The following is a 19406-nucleotide window of genomic DNA, read 5'->3' on the forward strand; positions in this document are numbered from 1 at the left end:
TGATTTTGATGAAGGAGAAAGAGAAAACGAAAAGAGGAGAAGAAATTTCAATAAAAAAAGAGGAGAGAAGAAGAAAAAGAGACACAGAGAAAGAAAAAGAAGAAGAAGAAGAAGAGGAAGAGGAAGAGGAAGAGGAAGAAGAAGAGGAAGCACGGAGAAAGAAGAAGAAGAAAAAGAGGCACAAAAAAAACGTGAAACGGCATGAATAAAGCGCGTGTAAGTGACGTAGGAGTTGCAACACGTTTTGATGGATTAGGCATTAATAAACTTGTAATAGTTACAAGCCCTAATCGCTTGTATACTGAGCTTTTCCCTATTCTAATAATGTTTAATTATCATCTTTATTATAGTTTAATTCTTTAAACTTAACCGCTACTAATTAAAACACTTATAAATTAAAGTGATTAATTATGATCACCGTATTACATCTCTCTTTTAAACAAAAAAAGCTTGAGCATAGTTGCAGACTTAGATACAAGAGTACTGTTTTCTTCATCTGTCTTTCTCGATTCTAATATAAATACTATTATTAAATTAAGTCAGAAATCGTATTATGAGATTATTTAAATCTCGATTTGTGTTTGGTCAAACATGTTGGCTCACGTTTACATCATTCGGTGGCAACTATTTAATAAGCGCCAAGCAAAATCAAGAAAACACAATGGGCAAAAGAGATAGAAGACAAAGATTCAGTTATTGTTTCTCATTTTCATCCATGGAGTATCAGTTTCTTCTTGATTCACCTCATACGGGTTAGTTGCTTCTGCAGCACAGCCATCTTTAAAAGTGAGTAAACTTTCCTCTTCTCCATGCTTTTGGTTTCTCTTTTTTTTCCCCTTGGGATTTTAAGGCGTTGAATATATTTGAATAGTTTTTTTAATTTTAAGGATAAATATATTTTGTGAAAAAAAATCGTTGATATAAATATACCCTATGTTTCTTTAAATGCATATGGAATTATATGGGTGGAGGGACATTAATGCTTCTAACTAACTGTTTCTTTCATCCATTAATTAAGTTGAGTAGGGAACCACCCATGTTCGGTAACGATAGATTTCACAGTACTAAAAGCACATCAAATTTCAGAACCCAAATAACATATCTAGCTTTCTCATTTGCAACATAAAAGACAGAAAAGCAAGGTCCTCGCGCAGTAAATTATAGTTTTGTTCTGTTTTATTTATTGTATAACATACTATATTGAAAGGATTCGTATAGTTTATATCTTCGTCCTTTTTTATTTTCTTAAAAAAATATTAATTATATCTTAACATCAATCATAAAAATTAACTATATTTATATATAAATATATATAATTTAATTCATTTAAATATATTTTTTTATATATATTTTATACTTATCACTGATTTTGATATACATCGGTAATAATAATTTTTTTTTTGGTTTCGGTGTGCAAAATGGCACAAGCAACCACCAACGTTAAAATAAACATTAAAAGAAGAATGGAGTACCTTAAACTATTGATTATGTTGATCAGCCATCTTCCCCTGCTTCACACGCACTAGGTCTTGATGAGGGTAGCAATAAGTCTTAATATTTCTTTTTCTAATGCAATAAAGCCTCAATGAATGTTGATTGTTAATTTGTTGGGCACTCATCTGTGTGTGCAGAAGAGAAAGGGAATTAGCAAATTAAAGATGGCATCATCAATGTCATCAGGAGGGGGAGGCGGCGGAGGCGGAGGCGAACCGATGAGTCCGGCATCGAGGTTGTTCCATTCGCCGAAGTTCAACTGCTATGTGATGGCGGTAATGGGGTGCAAAACAAGCGTGAATCCTCAAGTAATCAAAGAAGGATTGCGTGAAACTATTCTTAAGCATCCAAGGTTCACTAGCAAGCTCGTAAGTCATTCTCTATTTCTTCTATCTTACTACTATTTCATATTTCTAAATCTATGCTTATATGCGTAATGCCATACCCTGTTTTTTTTTTTTATTTAATTAAAAGAAAAAACTAAAAAAAATACCATTTATTGTTGAAAAATGTCTAGTTATAGTGCATTGATAGCCTGAGAGAGGTTCCTAATGAGTTTGCTAAAAAATTGGCCCGTCTAATAAAATGTATTTTGCTAAATTTCTGGTTTATCTTTTTTACTTCGTATCATTTTTGGATTGCGATTTGACTACTTGATTTGACTACTTTAGGTAGATTCAACTCCACCTGAATTATGTTATATAATTAAAATTATCATATTTTGTTTTATAGAAAATTAAGTAATAAAGTGTTATATTTTTATATTATATAACGTTATTTAGCCTTTAAAATAATTTTTTTAATATAAGATATATAATATGTATTAAATTTACCTTTTAAGAGTCATATTTTATTAACTTATTATATAAAAAAAATACTAAATGATACTTAGAATTTATTGTTATTGACTTTCAGTTAGTTATTAATATTTAAAAATATGGGATAAAACTTATTAGATTAATAGATTAAAAAAATAGACTCAAATGACTTAGTAATTGCAAAAAATATTAAATTCCGATAATTTATAATATTTTTCGTTATATAAAATTTACAAAATTATGTGGGTGGTGATGTTCTATTGCTCTTTTTTTGTGCAGAGATTAAGAATTTCGTTTATATATTTGGTTTGCAGTTATCTATTATTAAAATAATAAATATTTATTATTTTTTTATATTTATTGTAAATATTTACTTAATTTTTAAATCATAAAAGAGATTTCATCAAACAATTAGTGAAATAGAGTGGAGTATAAGTTTTTAAATCCACGACATAACTAATTAACTATCAAATCTATTAACAATAGTATAATAGCAATCTCATTCCCTTTCGCTTAAACACAGGAGTTCCTTTCTTTTCAATTCGTTGTTTTTGTTTTCTTTCAAATGAAACACAGGATATTCTTACTCCAAATTCCAAATGAAAGTCAATAAAAAAACAACTAGAATAATTTGAAAACATCACTCTCAAAGCCTTCATAAGATGGAGTAATGACTACGTTACTTATATTTTAGAACCTAGCTAGAGAAAAACAAATCAACTGAAATTTACAGGTACGACTTTGCTTAATGATTTAAAAAGGAAATCAATTAAACTAATTAACAAGAGCCTATTGTTTAATAAACAAGAAAAAACTATCCACTGATCTGTACACTACAATACATAAATATCGTCTAACGAACTTCTAACTATACTAACTAACACTCCACCTCAGCACTAACAGAATAACTAACTTCCTTTTCTACACTTACTACACTATCACGTGATAATCTTAGCGTGAGTTCTCAGAAGTCACGAACTCACGTCAATGAAAACGAGATTCAACATTCATGTTGAAATTCTATTGTTGAGCCAAGCCTGAACCTAAAAGAAACAAAACAATGGAAGCCAAGTCTGAAGAATTCATATATAGCTTTAATTTCCAATGTTGTTCAGGTTAAGAAAGGAAGGAAAACAAGATGGATCTCAACCACAATCGACTTAGACAGCCACATCATAGTTCCAGAAATCAATTCATCAGAAATTGAATTTCCAGATAGATTCGTTGAAGACTACATATCAAACTGTACAAAATCCCCACTGGACATTACAAAGCCACTCTGGGAACTTCACTTGCTCAACATCAAAACCGCAGACGCAGAATCCGTTGGAGTTTTTCGCATGCACCATTCAATGGGCGATGGTGCTTCCCTCATGTCACTCCTTATTGCCAGCACTCGTAAATCCAGTGACCCTAATGCATTGCCAGCGATGCCAGCAGCAACATCAGTAAAGAAGGATGAGAAACAGAAGAGAGGTTTCTTGATGGTGTTGTTTGGGCCGTTAATGGCGCTGTGGTGGGGTTTGGTGCTGATGTGGCACACTTTTGTGGACTTGATGATGTTTGTTTTGACTGTTTTGTTTCTCAAGGACACGTGGACTCCCCTGAAAGGTGCACCTGGAGTGGAGCTTCATACCAAGCGCTACGTGCATCGGATAGTTAGCATGGATGATATCAAGCTTCTCAAGAATCAAATGAATGCGGTAATAACTCACTTCTCCACCCATGTTAACAATTTCGAGATGAATTTATAGGTTTTGTTGGAAACAAGTTAATAAGTGGTGTTTGTTTTTTTCGGACACATTTGGATTAATAGACCGTCAATGATGTTCTGTTGGGAATAACACAAGCTGGTATCAGTCGCTACTTGAATCGACCGGAATTCGGTAAGTGTCTTCTTTTTGTTCTTTTGATTACCGGAAACTAAAGTTTTACAGAAAATGAATAGATTTGTTACCAACATTATTTTGCTATAATCAGTAGGTACTAATGCAAAGAAAGAGTCAAGTAGTGTCCTGAAGAAAATTCGGCTTAGATCAGCCATTCTTGTTAACATTCGACCAGTTTCTGGAATCCAGGTGAATTTTGTCATCAAATTAACACGAATAGATTTGTAGGTGTGCCATGATATATTCTCCGGTTAGTAATTGGTAGCTGGTTTTTAGTGTATATACAAGATTTTTTAAGTCATTTTGTTTAATCAGCAAGATTGCGCGTTTTTCTTTGTGTTGTAAAAGTAAGTTGTAAACTTGTAATATAACCATGCATTGGTGGAACATTAATTATGTTAGTCAGGATATAGCAGATATGATGGCTAAAAAATCGAAAGTGAGATGGGGAAATTGGATTGGATACATCATGCTTCCTTTCTCCATTTCCTCACAACAAGATCCATTGCAACATATTTGCCAAGCAAAGGCTACCATTGACCGCAAGAAACACTCATTGGAAGCTGTTAGCACCTACGCTTGTGCCAAATTAGTACTCAGTTTATTTGGGGTTAAGGTACGTTACGATAACAAGACATATATATATTGGTGGTATTGAGTTTTGAGCAGTAATTAATATATTGTCATAAAATATTTGGTTGGGTATATATATAGGTGGCGGCTTTCATAATACGAAGAGTTCTGCTGAATACAACGGTGGCGTTCTCTAACATGCCAGGGCCGGTGGAGGAAGTTAGTTTCTATGGTCATCCTGTCGCATACATTGCTCCTAGTGTATATGGACACCCTCAGGTATGTCTTCAATAATTAGATAAAGCATATTTTTTTGTTCTTAAAATTTTTATTATGTGAATTTTACCCCACCTCTTATGTTCAGAAAGTTTATAACCCCTTTTTAAAAGTATATATTTTATATGAAAAAGTCTATAGGACCAGTAATTTTATTGCATTTTGGCCAGCATGTAATCAGCAGAGAAAGGTGAGCCATAGGATGAAATCTCACACCAATTTCACACCATCAAATCATCATTGATGGCTAGTTGATGATTACCAATCACAAATATTGCTGGCCCTAACATTGCTAATTTTATATTGGTTCTTACCTGGTTATGCATTTGATAATATTGTTCTAGCTATAGTGGGACAAGTTGTAAGAACAGAGAGGAGTAAATGGTTGATTATTATTAGGCAGTGATCATTGAATCATCTAATCCACTCATCAGTTGGGATTTGTTTTGCAGGCGTTGACTATTCATTTCCAAAGTTATGCTAATAAGATGATAATTTCTCTATCAGTGGATCCAAGTGTGATTCCAGATCCTTATCTCCTTTGTGATGATTTCGAAGAATCACTCAAACTCATGCGTGATGTTGTTCAGAAAAAGCCCGTTGAAGATGCAGTCTGACAACAAATACTTTAATTATCAGCATTTGAGAAAGCTTATATTTGTTTAAGTAATTTCATTTATTATTCAATTATTCTGAAATTGATTTATTACACACACAAATAAATCATAGGTGCAAGATATAGAGTTTATACAAAAACAATTTGCAAACCAAAAACAAGCAATTAATAGATTTAAAAAATAGAGATTATATAATTGGAAAAAAAGGATTAAATTAATAGATTTTAATGAATATATTTTGTTAATGTTTAATTTGATACGTCAAGTATTATATGTATTATTAATGAATTTTTTATTATTAATTATTGACAAAAATTATTAATGAAGTTACTAAAAAATAAATATGATTAATTTATAATTTTTAAAAAATTAATTTAATTAAAAAAATTACGATTAAATTTAAAAAATATTTTATTTTTAAAAACTAATTTAATTATTAACTCAAATGATTGACAACCGACAAGAATGCATGGGAAATTAGAAAAACGTGATTGAAAAGCAACTAACAACGGTTAAAATAAACATTAAAAGAAGAATGGAGTACATATAACTATTAATTATGATCATCAACCATCTTCCCCTGCTTCACACGTACTGGGTCCTGACGAGGGTAGAAAAGTCTTAACATTTCTTTTTCTAATGCAATAAAACCTCAATGAATCTTCATTGTTAATTTGTTGGGCACTCATCTCTCTGTGCAAAAGAGAAGGGGAAGAAGCGAGCTAAAGATGGCATCATCATCGTCAGGAGGAGGAGGCGGCGAACCGATGAGTCCGGTGTCGAGGTTGTTCCATTCGCCGAAGTTCAACTGCTATGTGATGGCCGTAATAGGGTGCAAAACAAGCGTGAATCCTCAAGTAATTAAAGAAGGATTGCGTGAAACTATTCTTAAGCATCCAAGGTTCACAAGCAACTTCGTAAGTCATTCTCTATTTTCTTTATCTTACTATAAAAATGTTATTTGTACATTAAAATTAGTTATTAAAATCAGTCACTAATATACTAATGTATTAATATATAAGAAAAAGTATAAAAAATTAATAGAGTATTTATACAATGTGTATAATAGAAATATAGGAATATTTGATTCAGTAGGATATTAGATGTTTATTATTTTTGATATCCGAATAGTTTGAATAGTCTAAGTGTAGTGTTTGAAAAATTAATAATATTTTATTCTAAATATAAATAACCCTTTATACACATTATACAAATGCTCCTTTACCTCTCTAACGAAATTCATACACAAGACGACGAAAATCAAACCCCACCAACTATTCTTTCTTAACACTTCTTCTATATGCTTCTAACTAAGAGGTTGGGATGCTTCTCTTTTCTAATGGGTGTGAAACACCCGGCCCACTTCAAAAATTGGTCCCCCTTAAAATATATTTTGTTGAATTTGAGTTTATCATTTTTGTTGAGTTTGAATTATATTATAATAAGGTAAATTTAATTTCATGATTTTGTCTAACAATTACTAATAAAATATTATTTTTATTTTTAACGTTTAAGACAAATCTTAATTTAATTTTTAAGGTTTTAATCGTTTTATTTCTATCTCAAAAAATTTTAAACGAATTTAACATTGTCTTATCATTTAATTTGACACAAATAGTTAATAAAATGAGTGACATAGATGTTAATAATATTATTGTTAATTCATATTTTTTTCTGTGTGTTAAAAAAACATAATCAAAATATTCGTATAATATCTCGTCTTCTTGATCTTTTCTTATAGAAAAGAGTCAAAAGGCCACAAATTCTAATAATCAATTATCAATGTTGTAAAATCTAAAGAAAATCTTTATATTAGTGATCATTGGTGGATCAATTTTATTTACATACTAAAATCAAATGTTATTGACTTTTTAATATGCTAATTATTCATGTCAAATTTAATAGTGGAGCAATATTAAACCCATTTAAAACTTTTTAAAGTTGAAATAGAATTTTTAAAATTTAAATAAAACGTTTAAAATGTTATATAAACAAAATTAAGCCTGGTTCAAATGTTAAAAATTAAAATAATATTTTTTTATAATTAAATATATTTTTTATTTTATATAAAAATTAATAACAAAATATTATATTTTTATACTTCAATTAATAATTCATATTTTTAAAATAAATTTAATAAAATATTAAAATTTATTTCAGGTCGGACAAAACCTGGCCTGATCATGAGTAAAAAACTAAAAATACGTGGGTGGTGATGTTTATTTCTGTGTAGAGATTAAGAGTTTCGTTTATATATTTGGTTAAAAGTTAACTATTATTAAAATAATGCATATGTATTTTTATATTTACGTAAATTTGTATTTATTTTTAAATAATGAAAGAGATTTCACCGAACAATTAGTGAAATAGAGTGGAGTATAATAAGTTTTTAAATCCATGACATAATTATCAAATCAATTAACAACGGTATAAAAATTTAATTTTAATGTACTAAGATAAAATATTTTATATAATTACATAATTATATTTATTTTTTTAATAATTATTCACTTAATTACTATAAAAAATAATTATTTTTATTGATATAATATTATATCATTAAATATACGTATAAAAATATTTCATATTGATGATATATTAATATTAAATTCACACAGTAATAACAATCTTATTCCCTTTCTCTTAAACATGGGAGTTTCGTTTTTCTTTCTTTTTTTTTTTTTCGCGTTTTGTTTTTATTTTTTTTCTTTTTTTAATGAAATATATAAAAATTAATTTGTGTTAGTCTAACAGTTCATTCGTTAATTTGATTAAGTAAATGATAGAAGTTTAAATTTTGTCATATATGTATAACAATCAATTAATCAATAATAAATGTTTAAATAAAACTAATTCTTTAATTGCAGAAGAGATACGGTAAAAAAAACATAAAAAATATTCTTTAGTCCAAATTCTAAATGAAATTTAAAAAAAAACTAAAATAATTTAAAAACATCGTCCTCAATCATAGTTGTAAGAATCGGATCGAACCGGCCAATTCAACAAAAAAAAATTGTGATTTAAACTTTGATTTTTTTAATTTGTACCTATATGCTCTTCTTGTCATTAAATTATATTATTTCTTATTATTTTAAACGCTAATTATTATTAATTATGTAATATAAATGTACACTAATTTTTTAAGTATTATTTTAATTTTATACTCACTTATATTTAAATTAATTATATTTTTTATTATTCATAATTATTAATATAAATATAAATAAATATGTATAAATTAAAAAGTTTAAATATTTTTATTATTAATTATAATATAATTATTTTTTTATAATTATATAATATTTATTAATATTATTTTTTAATAAATATATATAGTATACAACAACATAATAAATATAAATTAATTAGTTAGTTATTAAAATAAAAAATATTTATTTTAATATAAAATAAAATTAAAAAATATTTATTATGAAAAATACTAAAATTTTATATATTTATTTAATAATAATTAAATTATAATTTATTAATTATAATTTATTAAAATTTAATTATTTTTAAATTATTAATAAAAATATATTTTTTTTTTAATTTTAATTTTAAATTTTTAATTATTTTATATTTGTTTATATAAGTAAAATTGATTCTGCCAATTCAACTAATAACTTATTAATTAAAAACCGATTTAATTATTGATTCAATTTTAACAACTATCCTCTCAATGTCTTCATAAGATGGAGTAACCAAGTTACTTATATTTTAGAACCTAGCTAGAATCAACGTATTATATCATCAAGACATCAACTGAATTTTACAGGTACGACTTTGCTTAATGATTTATAAGAAATCAATTAAACTTATTAACAACAGCTTATTGTTCAATAAATAAATCTGATTTTAACCTTAGCATCAATGAAAACATGATACATACAACATTCATGTTCCCTCAGCCAAAGTATGATATTCTATTGTTGAACCAAGCCTAAACCTAAAAGAAACAAAACGATGGGTTCAGTTATGAAAGTTGAGCTAATTTATTAATGGGTCAATATCCAACCCAATTCACACGGGATACGAACACTAGGCCATTATTTTTACTAGTGAATCAGTAGGCGCGTTTTTTGAAAAATTCATATATAACTTTAATTTCCAATGTTATTCAGGTTAAGAAGGGAGGAAAAATTAGATGGACCTCAACCACAATCGACTTAGACAGCCACATCATAGTTCCAGAAATCAATTCGTCAGAAATTGAATTTTCAGATAGATTCGTTGAAGACTACATATCAAACTGCACAAAAACACCACTGGATATTACAAAACCACTCTGGGAACTTCACCTGCTCAACATCAAAACCTCAGATGCAGATTCCGTTGGGGTTTTGCGGATGCACCATTCAATGGGCGATTGTGTTTCCCTCATGTCACTTCTTATTGCCAGCACTCGTAAATCCAGTGATCCTCATGCATTGCCAACGGTGCCAGCGGCAAAAATAAAGGAGGAGGAGAAACAGAAGAGAGGTTTCTTGATGGTGTTGTTTGGGCCGTTGATGGCGCTGTGGTGGGATTTGGTGCTGATGTGGCACACTTTTGTGGACTTGATGATGTTTGTTTTGACTGTTTTCTTTCTCAAGGACACGTGGACTTCCCTGAAAGGTGCACCTGGGGTGGAGCTTAATACCAAGCGCTACGTACATCGGATAGTTAGTATGGATGATATCAGGCTTCTGAAGAAGGAAATGAATTCGGTAACTGAATTCTTCACCCATGCATTCATGAATTTATATATTTAAACAAACATGTGCCAAAAATAAGTAACTAAATCAGTTATTTACTTATAAATACATTTGTCATTTTATTTATTTTTAATATTTATTTTATATTTTATTATATATTTTATATTAATAATTAATTTAATAATTAATTTTTTACGTATAAAAAATATAATTGATTTAATGACACATTATTAATTTAAGATTAATTGAATAAATAAGTTATTAAAAATTTTGAGATGAATTATGTTTCGAGGCTTACCTAGGACCAGGATGATTTGGGTCTGAATGTGAGATCCAGATGCATTTGAGTGAAAGATTTGACTTCTTCTCTTGCAAGGGATAAAGTCGTTCGAGTTTCTCGTGAGGAGGTTGGAGGTGGTACTTATATAAGAGATTTCGATGCTTAAGTTAGTAAGGATTTAGACAGATTTTTAGTATATTGGAGTTCGAAAAATACCTGGGGGTGTTAGGATATTTATAAATGTAGAGGTGTAGTTAATAACAAGGTTGTGAGAACCGAACCAGTCAATAAACTGGTGAGACGACTGGTTTACTAGTTTAATAGTTCGACCAAAATTCAACCAGAGTTCAATCGGTTTAGTTAAATATTAAATAAAATTATTAAAAATTTAATATATAATTTTAAATATTTAAATTTAATAAATTTTAAGTCAAAAAATTTTAATATAAAAATAATTTTAGAGAGATAAACACAATGGATACAATTTTTAATTAATGCATAATATAATTTTCTTCTACAATAAAATCAGCACTAACATTGGATACATTAAGGATTTGTTTGGGCACCATTCTTAAAAAAGATATTTTTTAAATGATATTTTTTTAAAAGATGAAATCTAAAGGTGTTTCTTCCCGATCAATGCGGGGTCTTCTACTCTTTAAGTCGGATTCTAACTTCAAGAGTTTTCTTCTAATTCCCTTCGTCGTCGTACCTCCCTTCTCAGGGCTTTTTTGGATTTTTGTTGTCGCTCTATCTCCTGTTCGAGTTGTTCCAGCAAACCTTGATGTCCGTGTTTTTGATGAGCCCCATAATTTCTGTAGGATGTATTGACCCGGATCCTTCAGATCGATGAATTTCTGAGTTTATCCTATGTCCTTTTGGGTTTGATTGATGTGTGTCTCTGGCATATCCTTTTCCTTTATCAATTCCAAGAGGTATGACTAACGCTTGTTCACATTATATTGCTCTTCTTCTCGGGCTTCAGAATCGGAAGCCATCTGTCCATCTTTTGGAATGTCATCCGCTATCGAACGGTGTTAATTATCAGGTCCCGACAACGACGTTAATGTTCCGAAGCATACCTAGAACCAGGATGATTTTGACCTAAACGTGAGGTCCAGATGCCTTTAGGTGAAAGATCCAATGTCTTCTCGTGCAGGGATGAAGCTGTCTGAGTTCCTCATGAAAAGGTTGGAGATGGTACCTAAAAGGGACTCCGATACTTAAGTTAGCAAGGATTTTAGACATGTTTTTAGTAGACTGGCATTCGAAAAATAATTGAGAGTGTCAGGGTATTTATAATTGTAAAGGTGGAGTCAATAACCATCTTTTGAGTAGTTCCACCTTTGATTGTGGGTTGGTTACTTTCTTTTGGTAAGGAGATTGTTGAGATCTTCTTTTTAGATGAATAGCAGAGATAATAGGGTGTGTTTGGCAAACACGTTGGGGAGGAGAGAAGCATGTTTGAGCTTCTTGAAAGTTTCACTTTTTTGTTTGGCCATTTTTATCTTCCAGAACGCAAAATTGATTCTGCTTCTAAACGCACGTTCAGGAGAAGCTACAAGCTTCTGCGTTTCACGTTCATGGTTGCTCGTTGTCTTTGGAAAATTAGGTGAAATTTTATTTTTTTTTTACTAACCCTACCCTTCATTTTCTTCTATAAAAGGATACTAGTAACTATTACTTTCACAATAATTCTTTATAGTTCTTTGTTCCAAATTTTTTTTTTCATTAAAATAGTTCAAATTTGTTTTAATCACTAGCAAATTGAATATTTTAATTTTTTATTATTTTTAATACTCATTTTTTATATTTTAATTTTTATGTTTTTTATTGTATTTTTTACTTATATTTTTTATTATATTTTTTATTTATATGATAAATATTTTTATATTATTTGTGTAGTGTTCTGATTTTTCATGTTATGTTTTTATGAGTTTTTTTATCATTTATTATACTATTTTTTATATGTATATTTTTTTATGAAATCTTTTTTTTATTTTTGTTTGGCTTTTTTATTTGTTTTATTGTATTTCTTTTATTCATATGACAAATGTTGTTGATTTTTTTAAGGATATTTTTATTATTTTTTTATATGAATTCTTTTTTTTCTATCCTTAACTGCATTATATTTATGTTGTGTATGAAATTTTTTATTTTTTTATTTAATTTTAGTCATACGAATTTTATTTACTTTTTATTATATTTTTTTGTTCATATGATATATGTTTTTGATTTTATAGAATTTTTATTATTTTTTATGTGTATGATTTTTTTTCTATTATTTGAAGTACTCTATTTTTGTTTTGTATTAATTTTTTTATTCTAACTTTGTAAAATTTGTAATTATAATTATTATATACTACGTTTATTATCAAAATTTTGTATAATATAAATTATGATCCTATAAAAAAGGATAAAATAAATAAAAAATTAATTATAAGTAACAACAAAACTAGGGCAAAACACTAAAATAAGCCAATGGGAAGAAATTTTTACGTAAATCCGCCAAACCAAAATTTAGTTCATGAATCAACCAATGCATGTTTATATGTAGTTCGAATCAATTAGATTCGAACTCAATCTACACATAATTCGAATCATATTGATTCGAATTATACACAAAACTCACACACACACTAATTCGAATCAACTTGATTCGAATTACACACATAAAATAATTCGAATCAAGTTGATTCGAATTACACCCTGATTTATTAAAAAATTTATTAAAAAATAATAATTTAAAATTAAAAAATATATATTTTATTTCATGCATTAAAAAAAATCTAACAAAATATTTAATTACGAGACTTTTTTTAAATATTAATGAGCTATCAATTCAAATTTCATAAAATACTCTTTTGTCCATTTTTAATAGCTCATGAATATTTTTTAATAAATTTTTTTAAATTATATGGTGAGATATTACATGATTCGAATTACGCATGGGAAGTTGAATCACTCTGATTCGAATTATACGGTGAGCAATTCGAATTCTATACAATACTCTTCTGCCCATTCTTGATAGCTCATGAATATTTTTTAATAAATTTATTTTAATTATATAAACCACAAAAAAATAATGCAAAATAATTTAAAAAATGACTTAAAAAATATTATGAATACTATAAAAATTTGTAATGTTCTAATGATTTAGGTAAATACATGCATGTACACAAATTTTAAATAAAATACTCTAGATAGTCAATAATAATTTAAAAATTAAAGAAAATATTTTATTCCATCCAAAATAATTAAAAAATATATTTTATTCTATACAAAATAATTTAAAAAATGGCTTAAAAATGTTACGAGTACTATAAAAGTTTGTAATATTCTAGTGATTTAGGTAAATACATGATAAAAATATATTTTCTTTAATTTCTAAATTATTAATGTCCTAAGTCATTGTAAATTTTATAGTACTCCTAACATCTTTTAAGCCATTTTTAAATTATTTTGCATAGAATAAAATATTTTTTGTGGTATAATTAAAATAATTTATTAAAAAGCATTCATGAGCTATCAAGAATGGACAGAAGAGTATTGTATAGAATTCGAATTGCTCACCATATAATTCGAATCAGAGTGATTGAACTTTCCATGCGTAATTCGAATCATGTAATATCTCACCATATAATTTAAAAAAATTTATTAAAAAATATTCATGAGCTATTAAAAATGGACAAAAGAGTATTGTATGGAATTTGAATTGATAGCTCATTAATATTTAAAAAAGTCTCGTAATTAAATATTTTGTTAGATTTTTTTTAATACATGAAATAAAATATATATTTTTTTAATTTTAAATTATTATTTTTTAATAAATTTTTTAATAAATTATTAATTTTTTTAATAAATCAGGGTGTAATTCGAATCAACTTGATTCGAATTATTGTATGTGTGTAATTCGAATCAAGTTGATTCGAATTAGTGTGTGTGTGAGTTTTGTGTATAATTCGAAGCAATATGATTCGAATTATGTGTAGATTGAGTTCGAATCTAATTGATTCGAACTACATATAAACATGCATTGGTTGATTCATGAACTAAATTTTGGTTTGGCGGATTTACGTAAAAATTTCTTCCCCTTGGCTTATTTTAGTGTTTTGCCCACAAAACTATAAATAATGAAAATTTATAGTAAAAAATAATGCTAAATTAAAGAGTACTAACAGTACTAGAAAAATTATAGAATATTTTCTGTTTGATTGACATTATAAAATTTATAGTACTCTCTTTTATATTTTTATTTTTTATTGTATTTATTTTATTTATATGATAAATATTTTTATATTATTTTTGTTAGTATTCTGATTTTGCATATATAAAAAATTTATTTAAATTGATGTATCTTTTAGTAATTTTTCATCTAAAAGTGATTTTGAGTAGTATAATCCAAACAATATTTATTTTACTACAATTAATTTTGATATAAAGATTGCCAAACAAAAATTACGTTAACCCAAACTTACTTTTCATCAAAATTAATTTTACAAAATCAATTTTATACAAACTCCCTTTCGCAAACTGTAATCCAAACACACACACATAGGAGTTAGTTACTTATTTGGATAAGTAGGTTTAAGTCTCTATGTCGTCATGTCCGACCTCTATGAGATTGTGTAAACCTGAACAATACTTGTATAATGTTGACTGGGTTTTACCCTTTTTGAGTTCTTATAAATTGTGGGTCAGGTATGAACAAATTTATAGATTTTTGTTCGCATCAACTTAATAAGTGTTTTTTTTTACTCATTTCAATTAGTAGACCGTCAATGATGTTCTGTTGGGAATAACACAAGCTGGTATCAGTCGCTACTTGAATCGACAGGAATTCGGTAAGTGTCTTCTTTTGGTTCTTTAGATTACCACAAATTAAAGTTTCACTGAAAATAGAAAATGGCTAGATTTGTTACCAACATTATTTTGCTATAATCAGTAGGTGCTAATGCAAAGAAGGGGTCAAGTAGTGTCCTGAAGAAAATTCGGCTTAGATCAGCCATTCTTGTTAACCTTCGACCTATTGGTGGAATCCAGGTGAATTTTGTTATCAAATTAACATAAATAGATTTGTAGGTGTGCTATGATATATTCACCAATAAGATTATTAATTTGTGGCTGATTTTTAGTGTATGTATAGATTTTTTAAGTCATGTTTGTTTGATCAGCAAGATTGGGCGTTTTGTTTTGTGTTGTAAAAGTAAGTTGCAAGTTGTAAATAACCATGGATTGGTGGAACATTAATTACGTTACTCAGGATGTAGCAGATATGATGGCTGAAAAATCCAAAGTAAGATGGGGAAATTGGATTGGATACATCATGCTCCCTTTCTCCATTGCTACACAACAAGATCCATTGGAGCATATTCGCCAAGCAAAGGCAACCATTGACCGCAAGAAACACTCATTGGAAGCCGTTAGCACGTACGCTTGTGCCAAATTAGTACTCAGTTTGTTTGGGGTTAAGGTACGTCACGATAACAAGACATATATATTGGTGGTATTGAGTTTTGAGCAGTAATTAATATATTGTCATAAAATATTTGGTTGGGTATATATATAGGTGGCGGCTTTCATAATACGAAGAGTTCTGCTGAATACAACGTTGGCGTTCTCAAACATGCCAGGGCCGGTGGAAGAAGTTAGTTTCTATGGTCATCCTGTGGCATACATTGCTCCTAGTGTATATGGACACCCTCAGGTATGTCTTTCATTAACTAATCACAATTATCGCTACCATCATCATGATATTAGAACTAACCAAATACCTCTGTTAATTTGACAATACATAGATAAATGTTTGTGCAAAATCCTTTGTTAACCAATGCCTAGTCAGTCAAGAAGTAAGCACGTTTCTTTCTCCTCAATAATCTTGGATTTAACATATTTAGAGGCAAGTAATTTGCTTCGAAAGAAATCATCATAGTTTTTTGAACAAAATTAGTTACTTTTTCTAGTTAGTAGAATCCAGATAACATTATTTAAAAAAAAGCTCAATTTGCACGTGATGAGCATAACTGGCAATAACTGATTCTGTTAATTCAGTTTACATGCGAAACAGAATTGGTTGCTTGTGTGCTAAGTAACAGCTTCACTAGTTGATGATCATCTGTGATTAGCTTCATTAATTAATAAGAATTCGTCAACACTTTTGATTCGAGTTGTCCCTTCTATTAAGTTCGAGTTTGGATAGACCTTTTTAAACGAGAATTTATTTGATTTCTTTGTTAAGCAATAGCTAGTTAGTCAAGTATTACGCAAGTTTCTGTCTTCTCAATAATCTTGGATTTAAGTTAGAAGCAATAACTTGCTTTGAAACAAGCCATCATAATTTTTTGAGTTAATACTCAATTTGGTCCCTAAACTTACACGCAAGTCTCAATTTAATTCTTGAAGTTTCAATTGTCTCTATTTAGTCCTCAAACTTTATAAACGTATCTCATATTAGTCCCTAACACGATTTTCAGTACAAAAACATTAATGGAGCATTAATATAGACCGTCAGATATCACGTTGAAACTTGTAAAATGATGCAGTTTTGGTTTTAACATTCAAATAGCACATAAACGGTGTCATATCACTTATTTTGTTAGATAAAATTTTAATAAACACCACTTACGATGTTGTTTTTGGGTTATTTGAGTGTCAAAACTAAAACGACATCATTTTACAAAGTTTAGTGTGGCATTCGACTGTCCACGACAGTGTTCCGTTAATATTTATACGTTGAAAATTGTTTAAAGGACTAACATGAGTTATGTTCGCAAAGTTTGGAGACTAAATAAAGACAATTGAAACTTTAGAAACTAAATTGAGGCTTGCATGTAAATTCAAGACCAAATTAAGTATTATCTCTAATTTTTCGAACCAAATTAGTTACTTCCGATACAATTTTTTTTTTAGAGATCAAAATAAAATAGGAGTTTTACCTTTGATTATTTATAGCCAGAGACCATTGAATCATTCCACTCATCAGTTGGGATTTGTTTTGCAGGCCCTGACTATGCATTTCCAAAGTTATGCTAATAAGATGATAATTTCTCTATCGGTGGATCCAAGTGTAATTCCAGATCCTTATCTCCTTTGTGATGACTTCGAAGAATCACTCAAACTCATGCGTGATGTTGTTCAGAAGAAGCCCGTTGAAGATGCAGTCTGACAACAAATACTTTCATTATCAGCATTTGAGAAAGCTTATATTTGTTTAAGTAATTTCATTTATTATTCAATTATTCTGAAATTGATTTATTACACACACAAAAATAAATCATAGGTGCAAGATATAGAGTTTATACAAAAACAATTGCAAACTAAAAACAAGCAATCTCCAAGTCCAAATCATATAACAAGCAATCCATAAGTATTATTGTCGCTGCTAGGACCATTATAATTCAAGACTATGTTCACTCACTTTTGTTACCAGCGTAACACACCGGTACCACTTTACTTTGTCTACACAAAAAATAGGCAAAATTGTCATTAGGAACATTTTAGACCAACCATACAGATCAGCAATAAAAGCTACCAAATTCTTCATATGATAATGACTCCACCAAGATCTTACAAATCCATAAACACCCTCACCAAACACCTCCAAGAAAGGCAACGAGACAAAACCGCATCAACCAACACCTACCCACAATCCAAAGCTCTACGTGTTAACTAGCAAGTGTGAGGAATATAAAGAATTAGTCACAAATAGAAGAAAACAAAAACAAGTGAAAAGTTTATAAAAATAAACGATTCGTTAGTTTGATACTTTAAAGTTTTGGATTTGACCGTTGAATTTTCTGTATGAAGGCCTATGTTTGACACCCAAATTTAACTGGAGTTAATATTCAAAATGGCCCTAAAATTTGACTCCCAATTTAATTTAACCCTTAAATTTTCAATTGACTCAAATTATCCCCTAAAATTTTATCGCGTGCCTCAAATTGGCCCTTTGCAGTGGCACAAGAAAAACGACGGCGTTTTTCGAAACCCCAATTCTCTGTTCCTTCATCACTAAAAGGGCGTGTCAAATTTCCATGGTGTCAAATCCAAAAAAACCAACAAAAAGCTCCTGCAACATCCTTCCACCACCACCGTATTCGTAATCGTTGCCACGTCTTTCTTGATCGTGCAACCTTGGCCACTGCACCAATGTGCACCGTTCGTCGCCTCCTCCTTCTCCTCCTCATCCTCTTCCTTATGCTATATCTTCCTATTTTTTCTTTTATTCATTTTGTCTTGACCAGAATAATCAACCTCTGAATCAGCCACTTCAATCACATAAAAAGCTTCCGGATAATAGGGGAGGGAACACTGGTTCTTGCGTCGACGACTTTGAGAACATGGAGGAGACTCCCGATGAAGAAAGAGAATGAACAAAGAAGAAGAGATGAGTCTAAAGTTGAGGATGAGACCATACTTGAGGTTTTTAAAGCTCGAAGTAGTACCCAAGCCATGGTTGCTTGAAGAAAAGGAAGAAAAAGAGGGAGAGTCAAACGACGTCGTTTTAGAATAAATAGCAAACCGATATCGTTTAATTTTGCCATATTAGTTTTCTGGTGATGAAAATGGACAGAAGAATCAATTTGAGACACGCATTAAAATTTTAGAGTATAATTTAGGTCAATTAAAAATTTAAAGACTAAATTAAATCGAAGGTCAAATTTCAGAGATCATTTTAAATATTAACTCAATTTACCTGTAACCAAACTTATCAAGCTTTTTTTTTTTCCCGTCTCCAATTAATTTTGTCCGCATTTCCATTTTTT

General features: G+C 29.1%; 2 protein-coding genes across 6 annotated transcripts; both read left to right on the forward strand.

The window, feature by feature from the left end:
- Positions 1 to 563: 563 nt before the first annotated feature.
- LOC130932963 (wax ester synthase/diacylglycerol acyltransferase 11-like) lies at positions 564 to 5863 on the forward strand. 4 transcript variants are annotated; one of them, XM_057862436.1, is made up of 8 exons: positions 564 to 786; positions 1632 to 1862; positions 3428 to 4015; positions 4129 to 4198; positions 4296 to 4390; positions 4608 to 4817; positions 4916 to 5053; positions 5485 to 5863. In XM_057862436.1, the coding sequence occupies exons 2-8, from the start codon at positions 1659 to 1661 to the stop codon at positions 5665 to 5667; spliced, it is 1488 nt and encodes a 495-aa protein (XP_057718419.1). In that variant the 5' UTR covers positions 564 to 786; positions 1632 to 1658; the 3' UTR covers positions 5668 to 5863. The 4 variants fall into 4 exon arrangements, with proteins under 4 accessions (XP_057718419.1, XP_057718418.1, XP_057718421.1 ...); XM_057862435.1 differs by having other exon boundaries at positions 565 to 786; positions 4293 to 4390; XM_057862438.1 differs by having other exon boundaries at positions 568 to 786; positions 5503 to 5863.
- A 320-nt stretch (positions 5864 to 6183) lies between these two features.
- Positions 6184 to 18037, forward strand: LOC130935944 (wax ester synthase/diacylglycerol acyltransferase 11-like). Of its 2 annotated transcripts, none has more exons than XM_057865881.1 (7): positions 6184 to 6584; positions 9789 to 10373; positions 15416 to 15485; positions 15590 to 15684; positions 15905 to 16114; positions 16211 to 16348; positions 17642 to 18037. In XM_057865881.1, the coding sequence occupies exons 1-7, from the start codon at positions 6396 to 6398 to the stop codon at positions 17804 to 17806; spliced, it is 1452 nt and encodes a 483-aa protein (XP_057721864.1). In that variant the 5' UTR covers positions 6184 to 6395; the 3' UTR covers positions 17807 to 18037. The 2 variants fall into 2 exon arrangements, with proteins under 2 accessions (XP_057721864.1, XP_057721863.1); XM_057865880.1 differs by having other exon boundaries at positions 6185 to 6584; positions 15587 to 15684.
- The last annotated feature ends 1369 nt before the right edge of the window (positions 18038 to 19406 follow it).

This window comes from Arachis stenosperma, chromosome 6 (genome assembly GCF_014773155.1).
Source record: "Arachis stenosperma cultivar V10309 chromosome 6, arast.V10309.gnm1.PFL2, whole genome shotgun sequence".
Classification (NCBI taxonomy): domain Eukaryota; kingdom Viridiplantae; phylum Streptophyta; class Magnoliopsida; order Fabales; family Fabaceae; genus Arachis; species Arachis stenosperma.